General features: G+C 40.0%; 1 protein-coding gene across 9 annotated transcripts in view; it reads right to left on the bottom strand.

The window, feature by feature from the left end:
• kiaa1109 (KIAA1109 ortholog) overlaps positions 1-19729 on the bottom strand; it is a 449716-nt gene that overhangs the window by 255200 nt on the left and 174787 nt on the right. For 8 of the 9 annotated variants that reach the window (XR_013497649.1, XR_013497648.1, XM_078211413.1 and 5 more), the window contains 4 exons: positions 13263-13369; positions 9711-9910; positions 5759-5989; positions 3191-3328 (listed from right to left, as the gene is read on the bottom strand). Coding sequence is in view for 7 of the 9 variants with exons in the window: in XM_078211413.1 (XP_078067539.1) it covers positions 3191-3328; positions 5759-5989; positions 9711-9910; positions 13263-13369 (676 nt within the window). In the remaining 2 variants the exon portion in view is untranslated. The remainder of the gene's footprint in view (positions 1-3190; positions 3329-5758; positions 5990-9710; positions 9911-13262; positions 13370-19729) is intronic. The other variant, XM_078211392.1, reaches the window with a different exon arrangement.

Consider the following 19729-nt stretch of genomic DNA (forward strand, 5'->3'; position numbering starts at 1 on the left):
GATTGAAGGGCAACATGTGTTCCCATGCATGGTGGTGTTACCATGCATCTGTTACCTTTGTCTTTCTAGGTGGTAGAGGTAATGGGTTTGCAAGGGGCTGTCAAGGTGAGCTACTGCAGTGCATCTCGTAAATGGTTCACACTGCTGCCCCTGTGCATTGGTGATGGAGGGAATGAACATTTAAGGTGATGGATGGGTTATCCGACAAGCAGGCCTCTTTGTTCTGAATGGTGCCAAGCTTCTTGAGTGTTGCTAGAGCTGCATTGATCCAGTCAAGTGGAGAGTATTTCATCACACTCCTGACTTGTGCTTCATAGATGGTGGATAGGCATCAGGGAGCAGGAAGAGAGGTACAGGGATGTAGTACTGAAGTGATTTCTGACATGACATGCAAGTGTCTCGTACTTTGGAGGACAAAAGTGACTTTGGGCCAATGGTTTCCAAAGCTCTCCACCACTAGAGTAAAAAGGCATAATGATGGGCAAAGGGTAAAACAAAAGGAAATTTTAAGAAAAATTGATTATTGCCTTAATAACCTGATCAGAATGCCATATGCTGGTTTCTCTTATCTCAAGCCTAACAGGAATTTTCCTTTATGCATTATTTAATAAAATTTTCAATTTGTTTTTATAAAGATTCAAGCTCACAACGTCGACTCAGTCACGGGTTTCTGCCATGGATCTTCATGTGACTGAACAGGCCACTTCTTGATCTATAGATTTTTGGGCACATGGGGCAGGACATACCACAAGATAGTGGGATGGGAAATGCAGGATTTGCTTTCTCTTCTTGCCTTCTGTGCTGCCACTCTGCCTCATCATTAAGGTGTTTGGACTCAAAGTAGGATGCAGCCTGATGAACAAGTTATTACCATTTTGAATGACTGGTAGCAAGCTCCTCCCAGGATTGGTGACAGGACCTGACAGTGGTGATTCTTTTCGACCATCCGGTCATATTGTCCAGTCATCGCAGTTGATTTTGAAGAAGCTTTGTCTGAATGCTTGCTTTAAGAACAATAGTGTTTGTGTGACAGTCTGCCCATTGAATCCAGATGATGTGGTGAAGCATTGCTCTTAGGTGTCACTGATATAAAGTCCAGGATCTAACTGCAGTACAGGAACGTGATAATGTCAACCACTCTGTTTACTGGGACTTTGTTGACTTGCAGAGCACTTTGTTGTCAAATACTGACTGCTGTAGTTTGTAGAAGCTGTGTTTGCACAGCTGATCCAGTGTTGGATCTCCTTCTCAATGCTGGCCTTTTGAGAGGTGGCTGCCAAGTTATGGGAACATTTCCCAGAATCTCTCCTTCAACACTTATGTGAGGTGCAGTATTTTTGCTGACCAAGTGTGGGTTGATTTTTGAGTTTTGTTTTGGTAACATTCAAGGACATGCCAAGTCTCTTGTGTGCAGAATTGAAGAGATCAAGAGTGGCTTGCCAATCTGGTGCAGAATGAACAACAACAATGCAGTCATCTGCAAACTGCAGATCATGTACATGCATCATAGTCAGTTTAGTGTCAGCAAGGAGGAAACTATGGTTAAAGCGCTTTTCCGCCTAATACTGACACCAAATGGGAGTTCTTTTTTCTGTCAAATCACTAGGATGAGTACAAGGATTTTCGATGCAAACAAAAATCTGCCAGTTTTACTAACAGCTAGAGTCACTTTAAATTATATATTCCTTTGGTTTTTCTTTCAACTATTTAAAAATGAGAGATCTACCAAAAATAAACTATGCAAAAAAAATCCAATTATTAGCATCGAGCCAAATCAGTAAGACAGCTGCAAAACATATAATAAGCTTTTCAATGGAATGAAGCATGGAAGCATCAGTGTAAAGTGCATAAAACTCTCTCAATTATACTATAAATAATCCAAGCTATAGAAATTTAAATAAGATTGAGAAAGATAGCTTGTCTATAGCAAGCAGCATTGGATGACTTCACACCATTTAGAATTACTATATGCTCTCCATAGAAGTATAATGTTAAACCCTTAAGCTGGTATCACTACATTGCAGCAAATAGACATGAACTTGGAGATAGAGATAGATAAATCTTGAAGGATATATCAAGGAGCAGCAGCAGTTTTCAAGTTCAAATTTGCCCATCGATAGAACTACGCAAAAACAGTTCAAGATAAAAATAGTCAAAATGCTGTCATTTATCAAATGAAAGTTCTAATTGAGAAGGGATGCAAGCTTTATCACTGGACAAATATGCCAATCAAAAGGAGTACAACAATTTTTACTGACAACATCTACTATACAATCTAACGTAATTAAAATATTCTTATAGTTATGTTTGAATATAATTTGTGGCACCTAAAAAAAGGGAAGCTTTTAACTTTGGCTCATTTCGAAATCATTACAGCAATTATAGCAAATAAAGACCTCACCAGGCTGAGTATAAATGCAACAATCTCAAATTATTGAAGCAGGACGAGCGAAGAATGCTCTGAAAAACAGCTTGCTATTTACCTGTTATAATATGCCTGATCTAACATAATTCATTACAAATTTTATACATTGTGTCACATTGTTTATCCAAGAGAAATAATTACTTCCTTGATAATTGTTGGGGTTTTTTTCATCTGTATAAATTGTCAGATTGTCAAATGCAACATGCAAAATCTGGGAGGTTTAGAACTTCCACTGTTAACCCTGCCAAAGCTGGTAGAGTCGGGTGGAGAGTTGGCAGGGAAAGAGATGAATGCCTCTACTAGAATTAGTGAGTCCAGAACATCTCTTTCTTCTGGATACACTGGCCAGCCTCTTAACATTGTGAGTCACCACCTTCTATATCAATTCTTGTAAGGAGCTGGCAGAATTGTTGTATTTTACAAGATTGGTATGCAAAACTAAATAAATATTGGGGAATCAGGGTTCCAGCCTATATTCCATCCTTCTCCCAAAGTTACAACAGAATAGCCAAAGATTTTCAACCTTGATGGTTTTATAACTTATATCTTGATAAATCTTGTGAACAGTAGTGTTGTGTTTTTTAATTGCTCAAGTGTTACATACTTAACTATAATGCTACATTTAGCCAGCCTTGCTTTCGCATCTTAACATGAATAGATAAACTAATAGCTGAAGAAAAAAGAATGGGTTTTTACATTTTGGATGCCCACAAACATAATAAATTACTGGTACAGATGATATAGGAGCTGTTTTAGGCTTCTTACCGGGTAGTTGTCACTCACAAAAACATAAACGGGTGACAATATAAGCTGCAACATTGTCTCTTTGTATCCCTTCTTCATTTCAAAACAAAGCCTTTCCAGGAATACTGTGGGACACTCTGAACCATCACTGCTGCAATGCTGAAACATATCACATTTGAGATATTTTCTACAGAATAAATCAAGACTATAATTTCTTAAAGATGGACCATTGTAACATTTGTTGGACTTTATATATTACAGGAGCAAAGTAACATAAACAATCTAGCTTTATAAATCTATAGAAAGAGTTAATATAAACCTTCCATATGATTAAAGATTTTTTACACAAGATCACATGTGCTATGGAACACAAATTACTAATGAAACTTTGATCTCCAGTTTAGATACTCCAAACACAGAAGTCTATCCGAATAAATGCTTTCCTTGCATAGCGGAAGAGGTTTTACCATTTGCTTATACAAAGGTTATTCCACCAAATTAATTACTGTATTCCATTATGTGCTTTGCTTTTCCTTCAGAGGGAGGAAAATAATTAATATAGTTTTTGACAAGGGACAAGGAGAGAGTCAGAGCGAATACCAGATTGCTCCGTCACTCAAAACAGTGCTTTTGTGATACTCCTCAATGTTTGTGGAAAAGGAGACTGTATGTTCCTGCAAAATTGATAGAACATTGAATACACTGACCTTTTGATTTAAACCAGTATTATTTTACACGCCTAATTTGCTTGTCAATATTTCACTTTTGATGTTAGAACAAAGAACAGTACAGCACAGGAAACAGGCCCTTCAAGCCTGTGTCGCTCATTGGTCCAACTAGACCATTCGTTTGTATCCCTCCATTTCCAGACTGCTCATGTGACTATCAGGTAAGTCTTAAATGATGCCAGCGTGTCTGCCTCCACCACCCTACTTGGCAGCGCATTCCAGGCCCCCACCACTCTGTGTAAAATACGTCCCTCTGATATCTGAGTTATACCTCACCCCTCTCACCTTGAGCCCGTGACCCCTCGTGATCGTCACCTCCGACCTGGGAAAAAGCTTCCCACTTTCACCCTATCTATACCCTTCATAATTTTGTACACCTCTATTAGGTCTCCCCTCATTCTCCGTCTTTCCAGGGAGGACAAGCCCAGTTTACCCAATCTCTCCTCATAGCTAAGACCCTCCATACCAGGCAACATCCTGGTAAACCTTCTCTGCACTCTCACTAAAGCCTCCACATTCTTCTGGTAGTACGGCGACCAGAACTGGACTCAGTATTCCAAATGTGGCCTAACCAGCGTTCTATACAGCTGCAACATCAGACTCCAGCTTTTATACTCTATACCCCGTCCTATAAAGGCAAGCATACCATACCATGTTCTCTCATAATCAACTACAATTTCCTTGAATGTGTAAAGCTGAGTTAAGTGCATTAAAAGGTTAAATATAATATATGGTTAGATGTGGTCAATTTAACTCACATCACATATGCATATTTTGCGTACAAGTGAAACCATTCCAGTGATAATAGCTATATCAGATAAATAGGCTGAATTTTGCTGATTCTTCTTTCATTCTTATACAGTACAGATCAATACACTGGAAATAAAAGTTTTAAGAGATACTAAGCAATTACACTATTTAGCATGTAATGTGCTGCCATTACCCAATCTCAAGTTCTGCATTCAATACAAAACCATACACAGGGCATTTTAATTTATTGCATTATGTTTGTTACTTTTCTATTCATAAAATATCTGTTCCAAATATTATACATGCTATGACAAACAAAGCAGATTTGAGCACGTTATAAATGCAATAAAGATGACTCAGATTAGATCATAAGCCATGTAAATGAATGTTGAGCAGTTCAGTTAAATCAACCTGACCTAGCGATAGGTCGCTGCTTTAAGCTGTATATGGGGCAAGCTACTACTGCAATGTTCAGTGAAATAACATCTGGCATCACTATATTTCACATCAAGGTAGGTTAGCTCAGGACTGGATGGCTGTGTTTGTGATCATCAGATTAAATCACCACCAGCCTATGGTCATCTGGGACTTTGACGACTTTACCTTTATTTCATATCACATGGCATATCACTGCATCTCAAATCACAGTTCACATGAAGGGGTATAAAATTATACATCCGTTGTCTCTTATAACTACTTGGTCCAGGGGAAGGAAACCATCCTGAAAATGGAATGTTAACACTCCTAGAATTCCACTTACATATATTACATAGAAAGCAAATTTCAGGATATATTTCACAAAACAAACATTTCTACGTTTAATTTATGTGATAAACCCACATGAACTTCACTGCTTTTGACTATTACATTAGCTCAACCTTAGTGTGTCACTACTTAGTGGCACATAGCAGTCGATATGTTATATATGCAATGCATTCCAACCCATATCGATCTTTTATTTATTATACAGACTTGATAACATACTGTTTTAAAGAAAATATGTACCGCAATTAATAAGATGGTTTCAACAACAGCGATACAAACTGAAGATTCAATGAAAGTTTGCTTTAAGGCACAAAGTAAACATCGCTCCTGTTCCAATTCAACTCACCACTGGAAGTCTTCCATGCACTTTGTACAAATTAATAAAAACAGAGATATCCCATGGGCGAAGTGTAAGTGGATGAACGTGCTTGCCCCCACTCTCGACTTCCTTCTTTTCACTTTCTTCAACTCCAACTGCTGGCCATCCAGAACTAGAAGATGTTGACAAAGACAGCACAGGGCTTGTGGCCACTTCTTCAAAATCAGTATACATGTCATCTTCCCCAAAGTAGTTTTCCTTTTAAGATAACAGGACATATTAAACCTATCAGTAAAGTACAACCAGTTACACTTAGCAGAATCAAGGGTAACTTTCCAGCAACTGCTCAATAGCTTAATATTTACAACTATATATTGTCTTAAGTAGTCTCAAATAGTGCAGTTTTGTTACTAGGTAGCTAAAAAATTACTACCAATTTATTAATTTTAAATGCTACTTAATCCCATCATAAATTATTTGGGAACCATGTGCAAAGATTTTTTGTAACTGTCTGCATAGTTACTGGCTAGGTGAATCAATGAAAGGAAATGGAAAGTGCTGGAAACACTCAGCAAGTCTGACAGCAAATATGGAGAGAAAAATAAAGTTAAGATTTAAAGTCAAATATGACTGTGTACTGGGCTTGAAACATTACTGTTTCTCTCTCCACAGATGCTGCCAGACCTATTGAATATTTTCAGACTTCCAGCATCCGCAGTACTTTCCTATTATTGACTCAATGAAATGGCTGAACCCCAGCCTCTAGAACTTTAAGCTTAGGTTTTGGTCTCCCTCCACCTTGGAACATGCTCCTCCTATCGATGGTCAAGAACATGTTCTTCTGGATCCAGGCCATGGACTCCAGGGCCTTCCGACCTGCCTGATGGGCATGAGTACAACAGCGAAGGAGAACGCTGTGAGGAAGATGGTGCTGACTACAGCCCCACTACACAGACAGCTGTGACAAGCTCTGCAGGAAGGAGGAGGCTGAGGCAGAGAAGCTATTCAGAAAAGGACAAACAAACGTGACCAGTAAAAAAATTAACACAATCTGCTTGTTTTAAGGGATCACACGTATTAACATGAGTGAGCACAGGCGAACTCAAATTTGCAAAAATATGCCAACTATATCTTGGGCATGCATATTGTAGTTTCATTTTAAGCAATTAGGAAAAACAAAAATCCTGTTTATTTTGGTTCTTTACCACATCACTGAAAATGCAGAAGATTTATTTACATTAGGCCAACTCTTCAAGTCTCTGATCATTAGAGACTGGACATACAACTGAAGATCTGAGTCAGGACCCTGTGGAAGTAGTGATCTACGGACCCATGTGGAAATTGCCTGGGAAGTTTAAATTTGATGGGCAATTCACCTGCTATGAGGGACCCTCTGTGAATGTCTCCATCTCTAAGCTAGAGTTGGAGACTTTGGAGAGATCCATGGGACTTACCTTGATAGTTACCCAGAAAATATTAGACAGATTAAAACCTGGTCTAATACCCAGGTAGCTCCACAACCAAGCCTCCCAATCACTCCCACTGATCACCTGACAACACCCTGACCCAACTGACTGACTGAACCAGCCCCTCCCAACTATCCGTCTACCATCCCTGACCACCAAACGACTCCCTGACTCACTCACCCAACTCCCCATTCACTAACTTTCATAAAGACTGGACTTTTAAACCAAAAGTTAGCGCAGTAAAAAGGGATGTTTCCCGTCTTCCCCTAACTCTACTTGACTCTGATAATGTTCCCATGGGGACGCTCTGCTCAGCATTTCCCTGACAACCAGGATCAGGCCTGGAGAATCATCATGCGCAGCAACTCTGCATTCAGCATTGCAGTGCTCAGACTCAGAGTCATAGAATCCCTACAGTGCAGAAGCAGCCCATCAAGTCTGCACCAACCACAATCCCACCCAGGCCCTATTCCCATAACCCCACATATTTACCCTGCTAATCCTCTGACATTAGGGTCAATTTAGCATGGCCAAATCAACATCTGTGGGAGAAAACTGGAGCACCTGGAGGAAACCCAGCAGACACGGGGAGAATGTGCAAACTTCACACAGACGGTTACCCGAGGCTGGAATTGAACTCTGGTTCCTGGCGCTATAAGGCAGCAATGCTAACCACTGTGCTGCCCCTCACTGAAGACTTAGTGCTTTGTTTATTTCAGGTTTGTGTTACCTACTGGAACTAAAAATCTTGGATTGGGAATGAACCTCCTAATAATATATATTTTGAATGGGAAAACCTGCTTCAATATAAGTAGTTTTAATTTAAACAGTGGTTTTCAGGAATGTATCTACTAGTTAAATGGGGTATTGCTGTATACTTTCATTATTAAAATAAATTGTGATCATATCCAAGTTAAAAAAATCCAATATCTACGATTGCAAATTTGGATCTCCAATGGTGCCCACTTAGGTTTAATGGCATTTGTGGTCTCAAGTAAACAGTGTTTTACTTCCATCTGTGTTGACTCATGCTCCTCTACACACAGCATAACCATAATGACGTGAACTGAGTATTTGCATCTCCAGCAAGTGTAGTATTTAATCTCTCCAAGGCTGAACCAAGCAAATACCTGGTGAGACAAGGCCTGATAGAAATCAATAATTTGCTTTATTTCACAGCAAGGTGAATGTTAACTGACGACAGTTGTAATCATACATACTTAATTCTAACAGCATAACCCATCTTTGTGTAATGATACAAAATTTTAAAAATTGCGCCACGTTTTTTAATCTCCCCCTTACTTCAACTTCTCCAGCATTTCTCATGGAGAAAATGAAGCTTTTACATGATATTTCTCTCAAACTTCCAAGTCCAAAAAGCCCCTTAAACTGTCACATTTTTCTCTCTCTTTCAAACTTGGATCATAGGACTTTCCAACACAACAACTGTGGGCTATTTTACAATTCCTCCTCCAAGTAACATGCCTCATGTTGGCAACCATGGACTTCCAATGTATTGGTCCATGATTACACTTGGCAAGGTACTGTTGTTGCCTTATGCGGTATGTCTGAGCAGGAAACTCTCCTGCATTCACTAACTGCCATCAGGTGCGTTGGAAGGATTTACCTGTTTGATTATATTATGAGAGCACTTTCCATGGCCCTCAAGTCAAGAAGTGGGGCTTGAATCTCAAGCTTCTGGCCCACATGTAAGGATGCTACCCAGTCTGTCACAAGACCTCCCAGTTTAAAATTACCACACAAACTAACAAATTGCGCATCATTTATGCTCTGGAGAAAAAACATCTATTTTGCATTGTCCAGGTGTCTTTTAAAACTTGAGAATACACTTTGCTTAAAAGAAAAACATTTTTAAAGAATTTATGAAACTGTTGCACAATTATGCCAATAGTTTTAATTTAAAAAATTCACTGTCATAAATGTGATGAGCATCAGCAATGCTTAGCTAGGCGACTTAAGTGAGGGTGATCTAGCTCAGCAGTTTCTCCTTTCATGCATACTATTAAGTGAACTTCAGAAGTAAAATTGTTCATCAGCTGCCACTTCGATAGTCTCACTCTCCCTGGGATATGGAGGGAGGGAAAAAGAAATAGAGGGAGGAAAGCAAGCAGAGAGGAAAGATTTATATTCTTGTTTACTATGTTGCAACACTGCTGTAACTGTTGAAAGTGTTTGACAGCAAAGCAACCATGGTTAAAAAGAATGCTGGCACTTGTCACCAAGCCTCACTGGTGAGGTACAAGACAATGACCAGTGTTCATGTAATCTGTCACACCATTTGGGAGGGCAAGGAGCAAAATAAATTAGTAGGAAAAATAAGAAGTGTTTTTCTTTGCTAATGGACACTCCTGCAGCGTGATATTTATTCTCTGATCCTGATGAAGTAGGAGAGTGGAGCAAGGCCACAAAAAGACTTAAAAACAATTAATATTGAAATTCTGTCTTAAACTGAAAAGATGCTTGAATTGGCATGAGAAATTAATAGTCTGTACCTTGATGGATAGCAACGCCTTCAGGAGTGGCCCATACAGAATGATTTGAGAATCGGGAGACATTTCTAGTTCCACATGTAGTTTATCAGGTGCAAGTTCAGATGGATCGATACGTAATCTTTGTGAAACTGAAGGAGAATGCAAAGTTCGTTCAGCAGCCTTCTGTGATGATCTTGATGTCAATTGCTGCATTTCAAATACTTTAAAAAGAAATGATATTCTTTAAAAAAATATACTCTAAGATAGACAGGGTTACTGTCGAAACCAAACTTTGAATTGCCAATAATCTCAGCTACCCTTATTGATCCTTAATAATTTCCACCACCATTAACCAATCTACAATATCATTGAATCTACAGTACAGGAGGCCATTTGGGCCATCGAGCCTGCACCGACAACAATCCCACCCAGGTCCTATCCCCGTAATCCCATATATTTACCGTCCTAATCCCCCTGACACTATGGGGCAATTTATCATGGCCAGTCAACCTAACCCGCACATCTTTGAACTGTGGGAGGAAACCGGAGCACCCGGCAGAAACCCACTCAGACATGGGGAGAATGTGCAAACTCCATAGTCACCTGAGGCTGGAATTGATCCCGGGTCACTGGCATTGTGAGGCAGCAGTGCTAACCACTGTGCCGCCCCATGTTGCATGATATGTATTCACCACAATTGCTTAAAATTAAATCACACACTATTTAATTTGAAAGTGTACCACTCAAATACAAATCTTTTGGCTCCTCAAGTCTGTTGGGGCATTTTTACTCCAGAAACCATCTAATCAAGCCTCACTTTCCTGCTTTTTAACCATGGGTTGGAATTCTCTGACATCACAATGGCTGGGATTGTCTGGTCCCGCTGCAGTGAATCGAGTTTTGGCTGAGCACCAAATTCGCCGTTCTCGCTGGCAGCAGTGGCTGGGCGAACGAGGGCAGAGAATCCCGGCCGATGCCTTTTAATAAACTTTATCAAGCAAGTATCTAATTGTGTTTAAATAGCAAAACCTTCGTCAAATGACTGTTAGAAAAATCCACATTCTAACTGCCTTTTGTGAAGAACATTTTTATAAACTCCCTGCTTTTCAAATTTTGTGGTTAGCTTCTCATTATAATCCCAATGACAGCACTCCCTCGTTTGACCACAGCTGGAGCAACGTGAACAACTACGGTCATCATATCATACGAAGGATGTATTGGCTTTGGAAGGAACGCAGCATTGAATTTACTAGAATGATACTGGACTTCAAGGGATAAATACAAGGAGGGGTTAAACAGACTGAGGTCATATTCCCTGGAATTTAGAAGGTTAATGTTTGATTTGATCCAAGTTTTAAAGATATTAAGGGAAACAAGATAGGGTAGGTTGATGGAAATATTTCCACTAGTTGGGGAGTCCAGGACTAGGGGGTACAGTCTGAAGATTAGAGCCTGGCCCTTCAGGAATGAAATTAGGAAATACTTCTTCACCGAGAGCATGCCAGAAATTTGGAACTAGCTTCCGCAAATAGCAACTGATGTTAGATCAATTGTTCATTTTAAAATTGAGATTGATAGATTTTTGTTGGCCAAAGGTGTTAAGGAAAATAGAATAAAGGCAGGAATATGGAGTTAAGTCACAGAGAAGCCATGATCTCACTGAGTGTTGGAACAGACTTGGGGAGTTAAATGACCTATCCCTATTACTAAGTTGAAGCAATTTATCACCACCTTAATCTTCTGAGCTGTAAGTAAACAAAATATAATTTCAAGTGACTTTCGTAACCTTACCCCTCACAAATCCATGTTGTTTTTCCAACACTTTCACACCCTTCATATAAAGAAGTGCCCAAAAACCGAAAAGAATAGTCTGGCAAGAGCCTTATTATGATCTTGTTCAATTTTAGTATACTTCATGTACTCTATATTTTTAGATACTAAAACAAGGATTCCATTTCCCTTTACATCCACGTCCTTTGTGCTGCCACTTAGTATAGAATCACAAAAATTTAAAGCACGAGACCATTCGGCCCGTCATGCCTGTGCTGGCCCTTTGTAAGATTAGTCATAATCATCCCTCATCTTCGCTCTTTTTATCCATAACCCCACATGTTGCTCCTGCTCAAGTACCTATCCAACCACCTTTAAAAATTATTCATAAAATCAGGTCAACTCTGATTGAAAAATGACTTCATCTTTCTTCAAGTTCTTTAGACAATGGTTCTAAATCTTTGGCCTTTGGTTATTGATCCATTCGCCAGATCAAATAGTTTTTCTCCATCAATTCTATCAAAACCTCTCATCATCTTGAAAACCTCTATTTGGTCACTTCTTAATCTTCTCTCTTCCAGGGAGAATAATCCTACCTCTTATAATCTACCCTCATAACGGAGGTGTCCACTTCTTGAAAACATTCTGGCACATGTATAACATTTCTTAAAGTCACAGAGCCAAGCAATAGCCTTGTCAGTGGCATAATGGAGTTCTTTAAGATCCTGTCTTCAAGATTAGTCAGCACACACTCCTTGACAAGAGAGTCATGGTTTGAACTGCAAGACAATTGCAGCCTGGATAGTCTTGCTGATCCCACTGACGTTGGGTGAATGCACAGAGGCCTAGGCCAGTCTGGAAATGGTTTAAAAGGATCCACTGTTGCCATGGGAGATCAAAGTTCAGCGGACAGGCCGCAGGATCTATGATAAGATATGATGACACGTGACACTAATAAATCAAATCAAAAAATCGTTTCTAGTGGATGTTTTCCCCTGGCAATCCTCCTGCCATAGGTCTTTAGCTGGTACTTCACAGTGTGGTGGATTTAAACGTATGGGGTGGTGTGAGGGAAGGCATATCACTGATATAAACCAGTATCATACTGGTAAATCTTTTTTGTATTCCCTCCAGTGCATTTATATCCTTTGCTTGCCCCATGGTCTTCATGCTCTTAAATATTCATTAATCCATTGTGTTTTATCAAAGGCTTTTTGGAAATCTAGATATATTATATCTACTTCACTACCCTTGTCTACTCAAATTATCTCTTCAAAGAACTCAATGAAGCTGGTCAATCAAAACTTCCCTTTTGAAATCCAGGATGCCTATTCATTATTATACTTTTGGTTTCTTGACCTTTTTAATTTTCTCCTTCAGTAGGAATTGCATTATTTTTCCTACTACTGATGCTAACTGGTCTACAGTTGCCAGACATGTTCTATTGCCCTTCTTAAATATAGGTTATAATGCCAGTTATCCTCCAGTCCTCTGGCACTACACCTTTCTCTAATGAATTAAATATTATTAAATGAATTATTAAATATCTGCAACAGTTCTTCTGCTGTTTCTTCTAGCCATTATTTTAAAATGCACAAATGCAATCTGTCCAGTCCAGTGGTTAATCCCCTTTGGGTTTTATTAGTTTATTTAATATTTCTCTTCATTGTATTTTAAATGTGGTTATATCATTTCTAATCTCATCTTCCAATGCTTGATCAATGAACAACCTCCCCCTGTTCCTATATTCCTTCCACCTTTGGAAGGAGCAAAGCAATGAATGAAAGATGAATAATTTCTTACAGCTTTGTTTCAACTGCTCATCAGCTTTCTGAGGGTAGATGGGATGCCAGGTATAGTCAATGCAGAGTAGGATATTTGGAACAGACCAGCAGTCAATCCAATCAATCCTATAAATAAGAAGTCAAGCAATGTCTTAGGCAACGATCTACAGTCACAAACAAATATCGAAGTGCAAGTTATTTTTCAGAAATTTAAAAATATCTAGCATTTTAACATAAAAATACTGGTACTTGTTCATGTTCCTGGGAATTGCTCACAGCTAGTCTCGTAGTTAAACGTAGACTTACATTTATATAGCACCTAATAATCACCTAATCACGTTTGAGAAATATCAATGTGCTTCAAAAAGTTACTTCTCAAGCAGTCTGGGCTGTCATATAGATTAGTGTGCACAAAACTTGATTAAACAATAATGAAAGGAATGATGAGATCATCTTGTTTTGTGGCGGTCGCAGTTGAGGGACTTCTGATGACCAGGTTGCTGGGAGAATGTCCTGCTCTTTCAAAGAACATTAAGGTTTTTTTTTTTCACATCCACCCTCGTAAGCAATCTGGACCTAGGTTATATAATTCATTCAACATATTAGATATTTGACACAGACCAGCAGCACTCAATCAATCCTAATAAGTAACCATATAAAAGTGCCCACAGGGAAAGTAGATACATTGGTTTTGATCTTCTATAAATCCCTGGTTTCTAGAACAATCCTTGTAGATCAGAATGTAGCAAATGTAACCTTGACGTTCAAGAACGGAAGGAGAAAAATGCTAGGATCCATTATTAAGGATAATTATTAATAATAACAGGGTGCTTGGAAAAATCACAATGATTAAGCAGAGTCAACATGGTTTTCAGAAAGGTGAATCACGTTTGACAAATCTATTAGAGCTTTTTGGGTATTATTAACAGGATAGATAAAGATTGAACTAGTGGATTTACAGAAAGCTTTTGATAAGGTGCAGTACAATGGATTATTACACTAGACAAAAGGTGCAGGAATGATCATAGATTATCACTAATGATTAGCTAATGGACAGAAAATAGCCATTTCATGATAGCAGGGTATAATTACTGGAGTGCCACAAAGCTCTGTGCCTGGGCCTCAGCAGTACACAATCTATATCAATGACTTGGGTGAAGAGCCCAAGTGCGATATATCCAAGTTTACTGACAATACAAAGCCAGGTGGGTAAGTAAGCTGTGAAGAGTATGTAAAGAGTCTGCAAATGGACAAACTGGACAAGGCAATCACAAATGGAGTATAATTTTTCGAAATGCGAAACTACCCACGTCAAAAAGAAGGAAAGGAAATCAGAATATCTTTTTAAGAAAGGTCAAGGACTAGATAAAGTTAGTATTCAGAGGAATTTGGGTGTTTTTGTGCATGCATCACAGAAAGTTAACACACAAGTACAGTAGGGAAGATCGTATGCCCTTTGTGGCAAGAGGATGTGAGTAGAAGAGTAAGAATGCCTTTCTGCAGTTATATGTCGCTTTGGTGAGACGACAGCTGGGACACTGGGTAAATTTTTGGTTTCCTTAGAGGAAATGTGCAATGAAGATTCACTGCTTGATTCCTGGGATGTGGGGACTGTCCTACAAGGAGAGATCGAGTAGAATGGGCCTATAGTCTCTGGAGTTTAGAAGACTAAGAAATTATTTCATTAAAATATATAAAATTCTTAGAAGTCTTGGCAGGGTAGATGTGGAAAGGTTGTTTCCTGACTGGATAGCCTAGAACTAGGGGTCATAGTGTTAGAATAAGGGGTCAGCTGTTTAGAACAGAGATGAGGAGAATATCCTTTACTCAAAGCTGCGGATGCTAAACTATTAATTGTATTCAAGACCGTGGCTGATAGATATTTGAGCAGCAAGGGAATCAAGGGAAATTAGAGTTGATGTAAAAGCTCGACCAGGTTCTAATAAATACCGGAGGAGGCTTGATGGGGTGTATGACCTACTCTTGCACTCACTTCTTAGGTTGAATGTCTGTAAATATGCAGCATTCTTTCAGGATTCTCTGGAGAATCAGTCCAGATTATGAACTAAATGCTGGATTGAGATGTTTAGCTCCTAATCTGGCATTACAAATTTTAAGTCTGCCTTAGAAATCCTCTGGAGTAAGGCAGTGTGTATGTAGTCTATATTTTGCTTTCAAGAGTTTACCTCTATGGTCAAAAATCTAGCAAACTTTGACTGCAAAAAAATGATTCCCTTGCAATTTGAATTGGGTACTGTGTCTTTTGTACATGTCCTCAGATACGCTTCGCCCACCTTATTAAAGGAGGACACCACCACTTGAGGGGAGGCTAGGCGCGGATCATTAAATTGTGTTATTTCACAGGCAGGAAGTGAACACAAGGAGTAATCGTCAAGGAAAATTCTACTTGTTAATTGTATCTTACTTTGCTCCTCAAAATTAAAACTATCTGGCCACTTCTGTTTAGTCACATTTTTCTCTATTGTCCACAAGACCTGACTGCCTACAATTCTTGCTTGCAGCTCCAGGCCATGGGCCTCATCTCATAGGAAATTGTTCTTAACGCAACTGCCTACCAAACATAGGCTAATTGTTTCTGTTCTTTCCAATCATATTCAGCAGAAGACAATGTCTTTGGCACCATCCTGTGCAGGGATTCACCAGCAGTCCTGGCAATCAAACTGATCAGATCCCCATCCCAAAAGTACATTTCCTCATGTTGTGCGCACAAAAATAACATTAACCACAATGGGGGTGAATAGACACCTACAATAAGATTACAAACTGCTCCTTAGTCCTTAGTTATCTTGGCTAATGGACCTGGAATGTGACAATAGATACCCTCTATGTTAGCTTTAAATAAACTGCAAAATATGTCATGCAAACTGGCTAAGTTAGCATTAATACATACTTGTTAATGTTTGCAGCCTATGGCCTTTCTTTTTAAAATTTCTGTGAATTCAGTATTTTAAAATACAACTTTTAAGCGTAATTCAATCCCAAATTCCATTCATCATAGAAATCATAGAAACCCTACAGTGCAGAAAGAGGCCATTCGGCCCATCGAGTCTGCAGTGACCACAATCCCACCCAGGCCCTACCTCCATATCCCTACACATTTTACCCACTAATCCCTCTAACCTACGCATCTCAGGAAACTAAGGGGCAATTTTAGCACAGCCAATCAACCTAACCCACACATCTTTGGACTGTGGGAGGAAACCGGAGCACCCGGAGGAAACCCACGCAGACACGAGGAGAATGTGCAAACTCCACACAGACGGTGACCCGAGCCGGGAATCGAACCCAGATCCCTGGAGCTGTGAAGCAGCAGTGCTAACCACTGTGCTACCGTGCCGCCCATTAATTCCATGAATTAAAAGAAAAAAACTTCTGAAACATGCCTCCTGCTTAGTCAGCTCACAATGCTATTGTTACAATACAGAGAAGTGGTCGACATAGGTATCTCCTGAATCATTTATAGGCTAACTGGCATTGTCAGAAGCTTCCCTAGATTGCTTGGTTCCTTCAAATGTAAAGAGGTCGGATTATCTGAAAGCAATAGAGACCAAAAGAAATGGCTCACTTTTGTGAGGGACTAAGACTTTTTAAAAATATAGAGAAATATGCTCATTGCTATCTCTAAAAAATGCAAACTGGAAATGGTTGAATCCACACCTGTTTGTGACTCTGAACAGAAAAAGTTAACTGACAGTATCGGGAAAACTTGCATATTGTTATTTCTGAAGAGCCACTATCACTGAACAAATTCAAAGAGTGCTACACAAAGGCCCTCTGCATTTCATAAACCAGGCTGTTAAGACAAAGGGACCCCCAACCTTCCTTTCAATTGTAAATGAATGAGATATTTAACAATCTCAGGGACCCAGACAAGGGATACATGCCCTTTGTCAAAGACAGTGTGAATAGTCCTGTGACATATTGCCTTGCTGAACTGCAAACTCCTGGGGCACGATCTTAGAAAAAATATTCTAAGTGCCGAACAAGCGAGAAAACAGGAGAGAGTTGCGCCAGATTTTTCGGCAACCTGCAAGTCTCAATCATATGGCACTTTCATAGAATCATAGAATCGTACAGTGTAGAAGGAGGCCACTCTGCCCATCGAGTCTGCACCGACCACAATCCCACCCAGGCCCTATTCCCTTAACCCCATGTATTTACCCTAGCTAGTCCCCCTGACACTAAGGGGCAATTTAAATTTAGCATTGCCAATCAACCTAACTTGCACATCTTTGGAGTGTGGGAGGAAACCGGAGCATCCGGGGGAACCCCACGCAGACATGGAGAGCGTGCAGCCTCCGCACAGACAGACAGTGACCCAAGCCGGGGATCGAACCTGGATCCCTGGCACTGTGAGGCAGCAGTGCTAACCACTGTGCCACCCATCCGCCCCCATCCCCATCTGCAGAGTTGCTTTCCCTCCCCGATCACCCCTGTCTGTAGAGTTCCCTTGCCTTGGAATTAATCTTGTTGTAAAATTTGAATTGCTTTTTGAAAATTTTCCCAATGTGGCCGATTGGATAGGTAACTGGCTGTCTGATCGAAGACAGAGGGTGGTGGTGGATGGAAAATTTTCGGATTGGAGGCAGGTTGCTAGCGGAGTGCCGCAGGGATCAGTGCTCGGTCCTCTGCTCTTTGTGATTTTTATTAATGACTTCGAGGAGGGGGCTGAAGGGTGGATCAGTAAATTTGCTGATGACACCAAGATTGGTGGAGTAGTGGATGAGGTGGAGGGCTGTTGTAGGCTGCAAAGAGACATAGATAGGATGCAAAGCTGGGCTGAAAAATGGCAAATGGAGTTTAACCCTGATAAATGTGAGGTGATTCATTTTGGTAGGACTAATTTAAATGTGGATTACAGGGTCAGAGGTAGGCTTCTGAAGACTGTGGAGGAACAGAGAGATCTTGGGGTTCATATCCACAGATCTCTAAAGGTTGCCACTCAAGTGGATAGAGCTGTGAAGAAGGCCTATAGTGTGTTAGCTTTTATTAACAGGGGGTTGGAGTTTAAGAGCCGTGGGGTTATGCTGCAACTGTACAGGACCTTGGTGAGACCACATTTGGAATATTGTGTGCAGTTCTGGTCACCTCACTATAAGAAGGATGTGGAAGCGTTGGAAAGAGTGCAGAGGAGATTTACCAGGATGCTGCCTGGTTTGGAGGGTAGGTCTTATGAGGAAAGGTTGAGGGAGCTAGGGCTGTTCTCTCTGGAGCGGAGGAGGCTGAGGGGAGACTTAATAAAGGTTTATAAAATGATGAAGGGGATAGATAGAGTGAACGTTCAAAGACTATTTCTTCGGGTGGATGGAGCTATTACAAGGGGGCATAACTATAGGGTTTGTGGTGGGAGATACAGGAAGGATATCAGAGGTAGGTTCTTTACGCAGAGGGTGGTTGGGGTGTGGAATGGACTGCCTGCAGTGATAGTGGAGTCAGACACTTTAGGAACATTTAAGCGGTTATTGGATAGGCACATGGAGCACACCAGGATGATAGGGAGTGGGATAGCTTGATCTTGGTTTCAGATAAAGCTCGGCACAACATCGTGGGCCGAAGGGCCTGTTCTGTGCTGTACTGTTCTGTGTATGTGTATGTTTATTCACCACCATACCTTTCAGTCTATTTTCCCAATAAACTTGTGCTAATTCTCCTGTCATACATATGTAACTGACTATGTTTTAAGATTTTTGTTTGGAACTGGAATATGTCACTTTCAAACTTAATATGAAATTCAATTCTATTACAATAACTTTTCCCCAAATGATCTTCTACTAGGTTACTAATTAACCCTGCTTCATTGTACAATGCTAGAATAAGGTTAGCCCTAACTGGTTCCTTCATACCTTGTGCCAGGAAACTGTTACAAAAGGATTCTACAATCATCTTCCGACCTCTGGCAATTTGTTTCGGCCAATCTAAATGAAGATTACATTCCCCTGCGATTACTATAATACCTTTGCTACAAAGCTCCAATTATTTCTTGTCCTAGTATAAACGACTCTCACAATACCGATTCTATTTCCTGATATTCTAAACCTAGATCCGTTCTCATTAAGGTACTTATGTGAAACTTTATTATCAGAGCTACTTTTCCCTTTTCGACACGTTGCGTACTCTGGAATATTTAACTCCCAGCCATGGTCAATGTCTCTGTAATGGTGATTAGATCTAAATAATGTACCTACCTTATTATGAATACAGTGTGCATTCAGATGAAGAGCCTTTAATATTTTTTCACTACTTACCTTATTCATTGATGCACTATTTCATTAAACTTTTTGTCCATCCCGTCATCTTTCCTCTTCAGATTTCTAAATCTCCCTTCACCTGAACCCCCTCCCCATATCCATCCCACCACCCTCCACATCCTCCCTAATCTTTTCGTTAACAGTCTTATTCACAGCTCTTGTTTGAATTGTAGTCTACCCCAAAGGAACAACTCCCTTTTTCCCCAGTACTAGTGCA

The sequence above is a fragment of the Mustelus asterias genome, chromosome 1 (assembly GCF_964213995.1).
Source record: "Mustelus asterias chromosome 1, sMusAst1.hap1.1, whole genome shotgun sequence".
In the NCBI taxonomy this organism is placed as follows: Eukaryota; Metazoa; Chordata; class Chondrichthyes; order Carcharhiniformes; family Triakidae; genus Mustelus; species Mustelus asterias.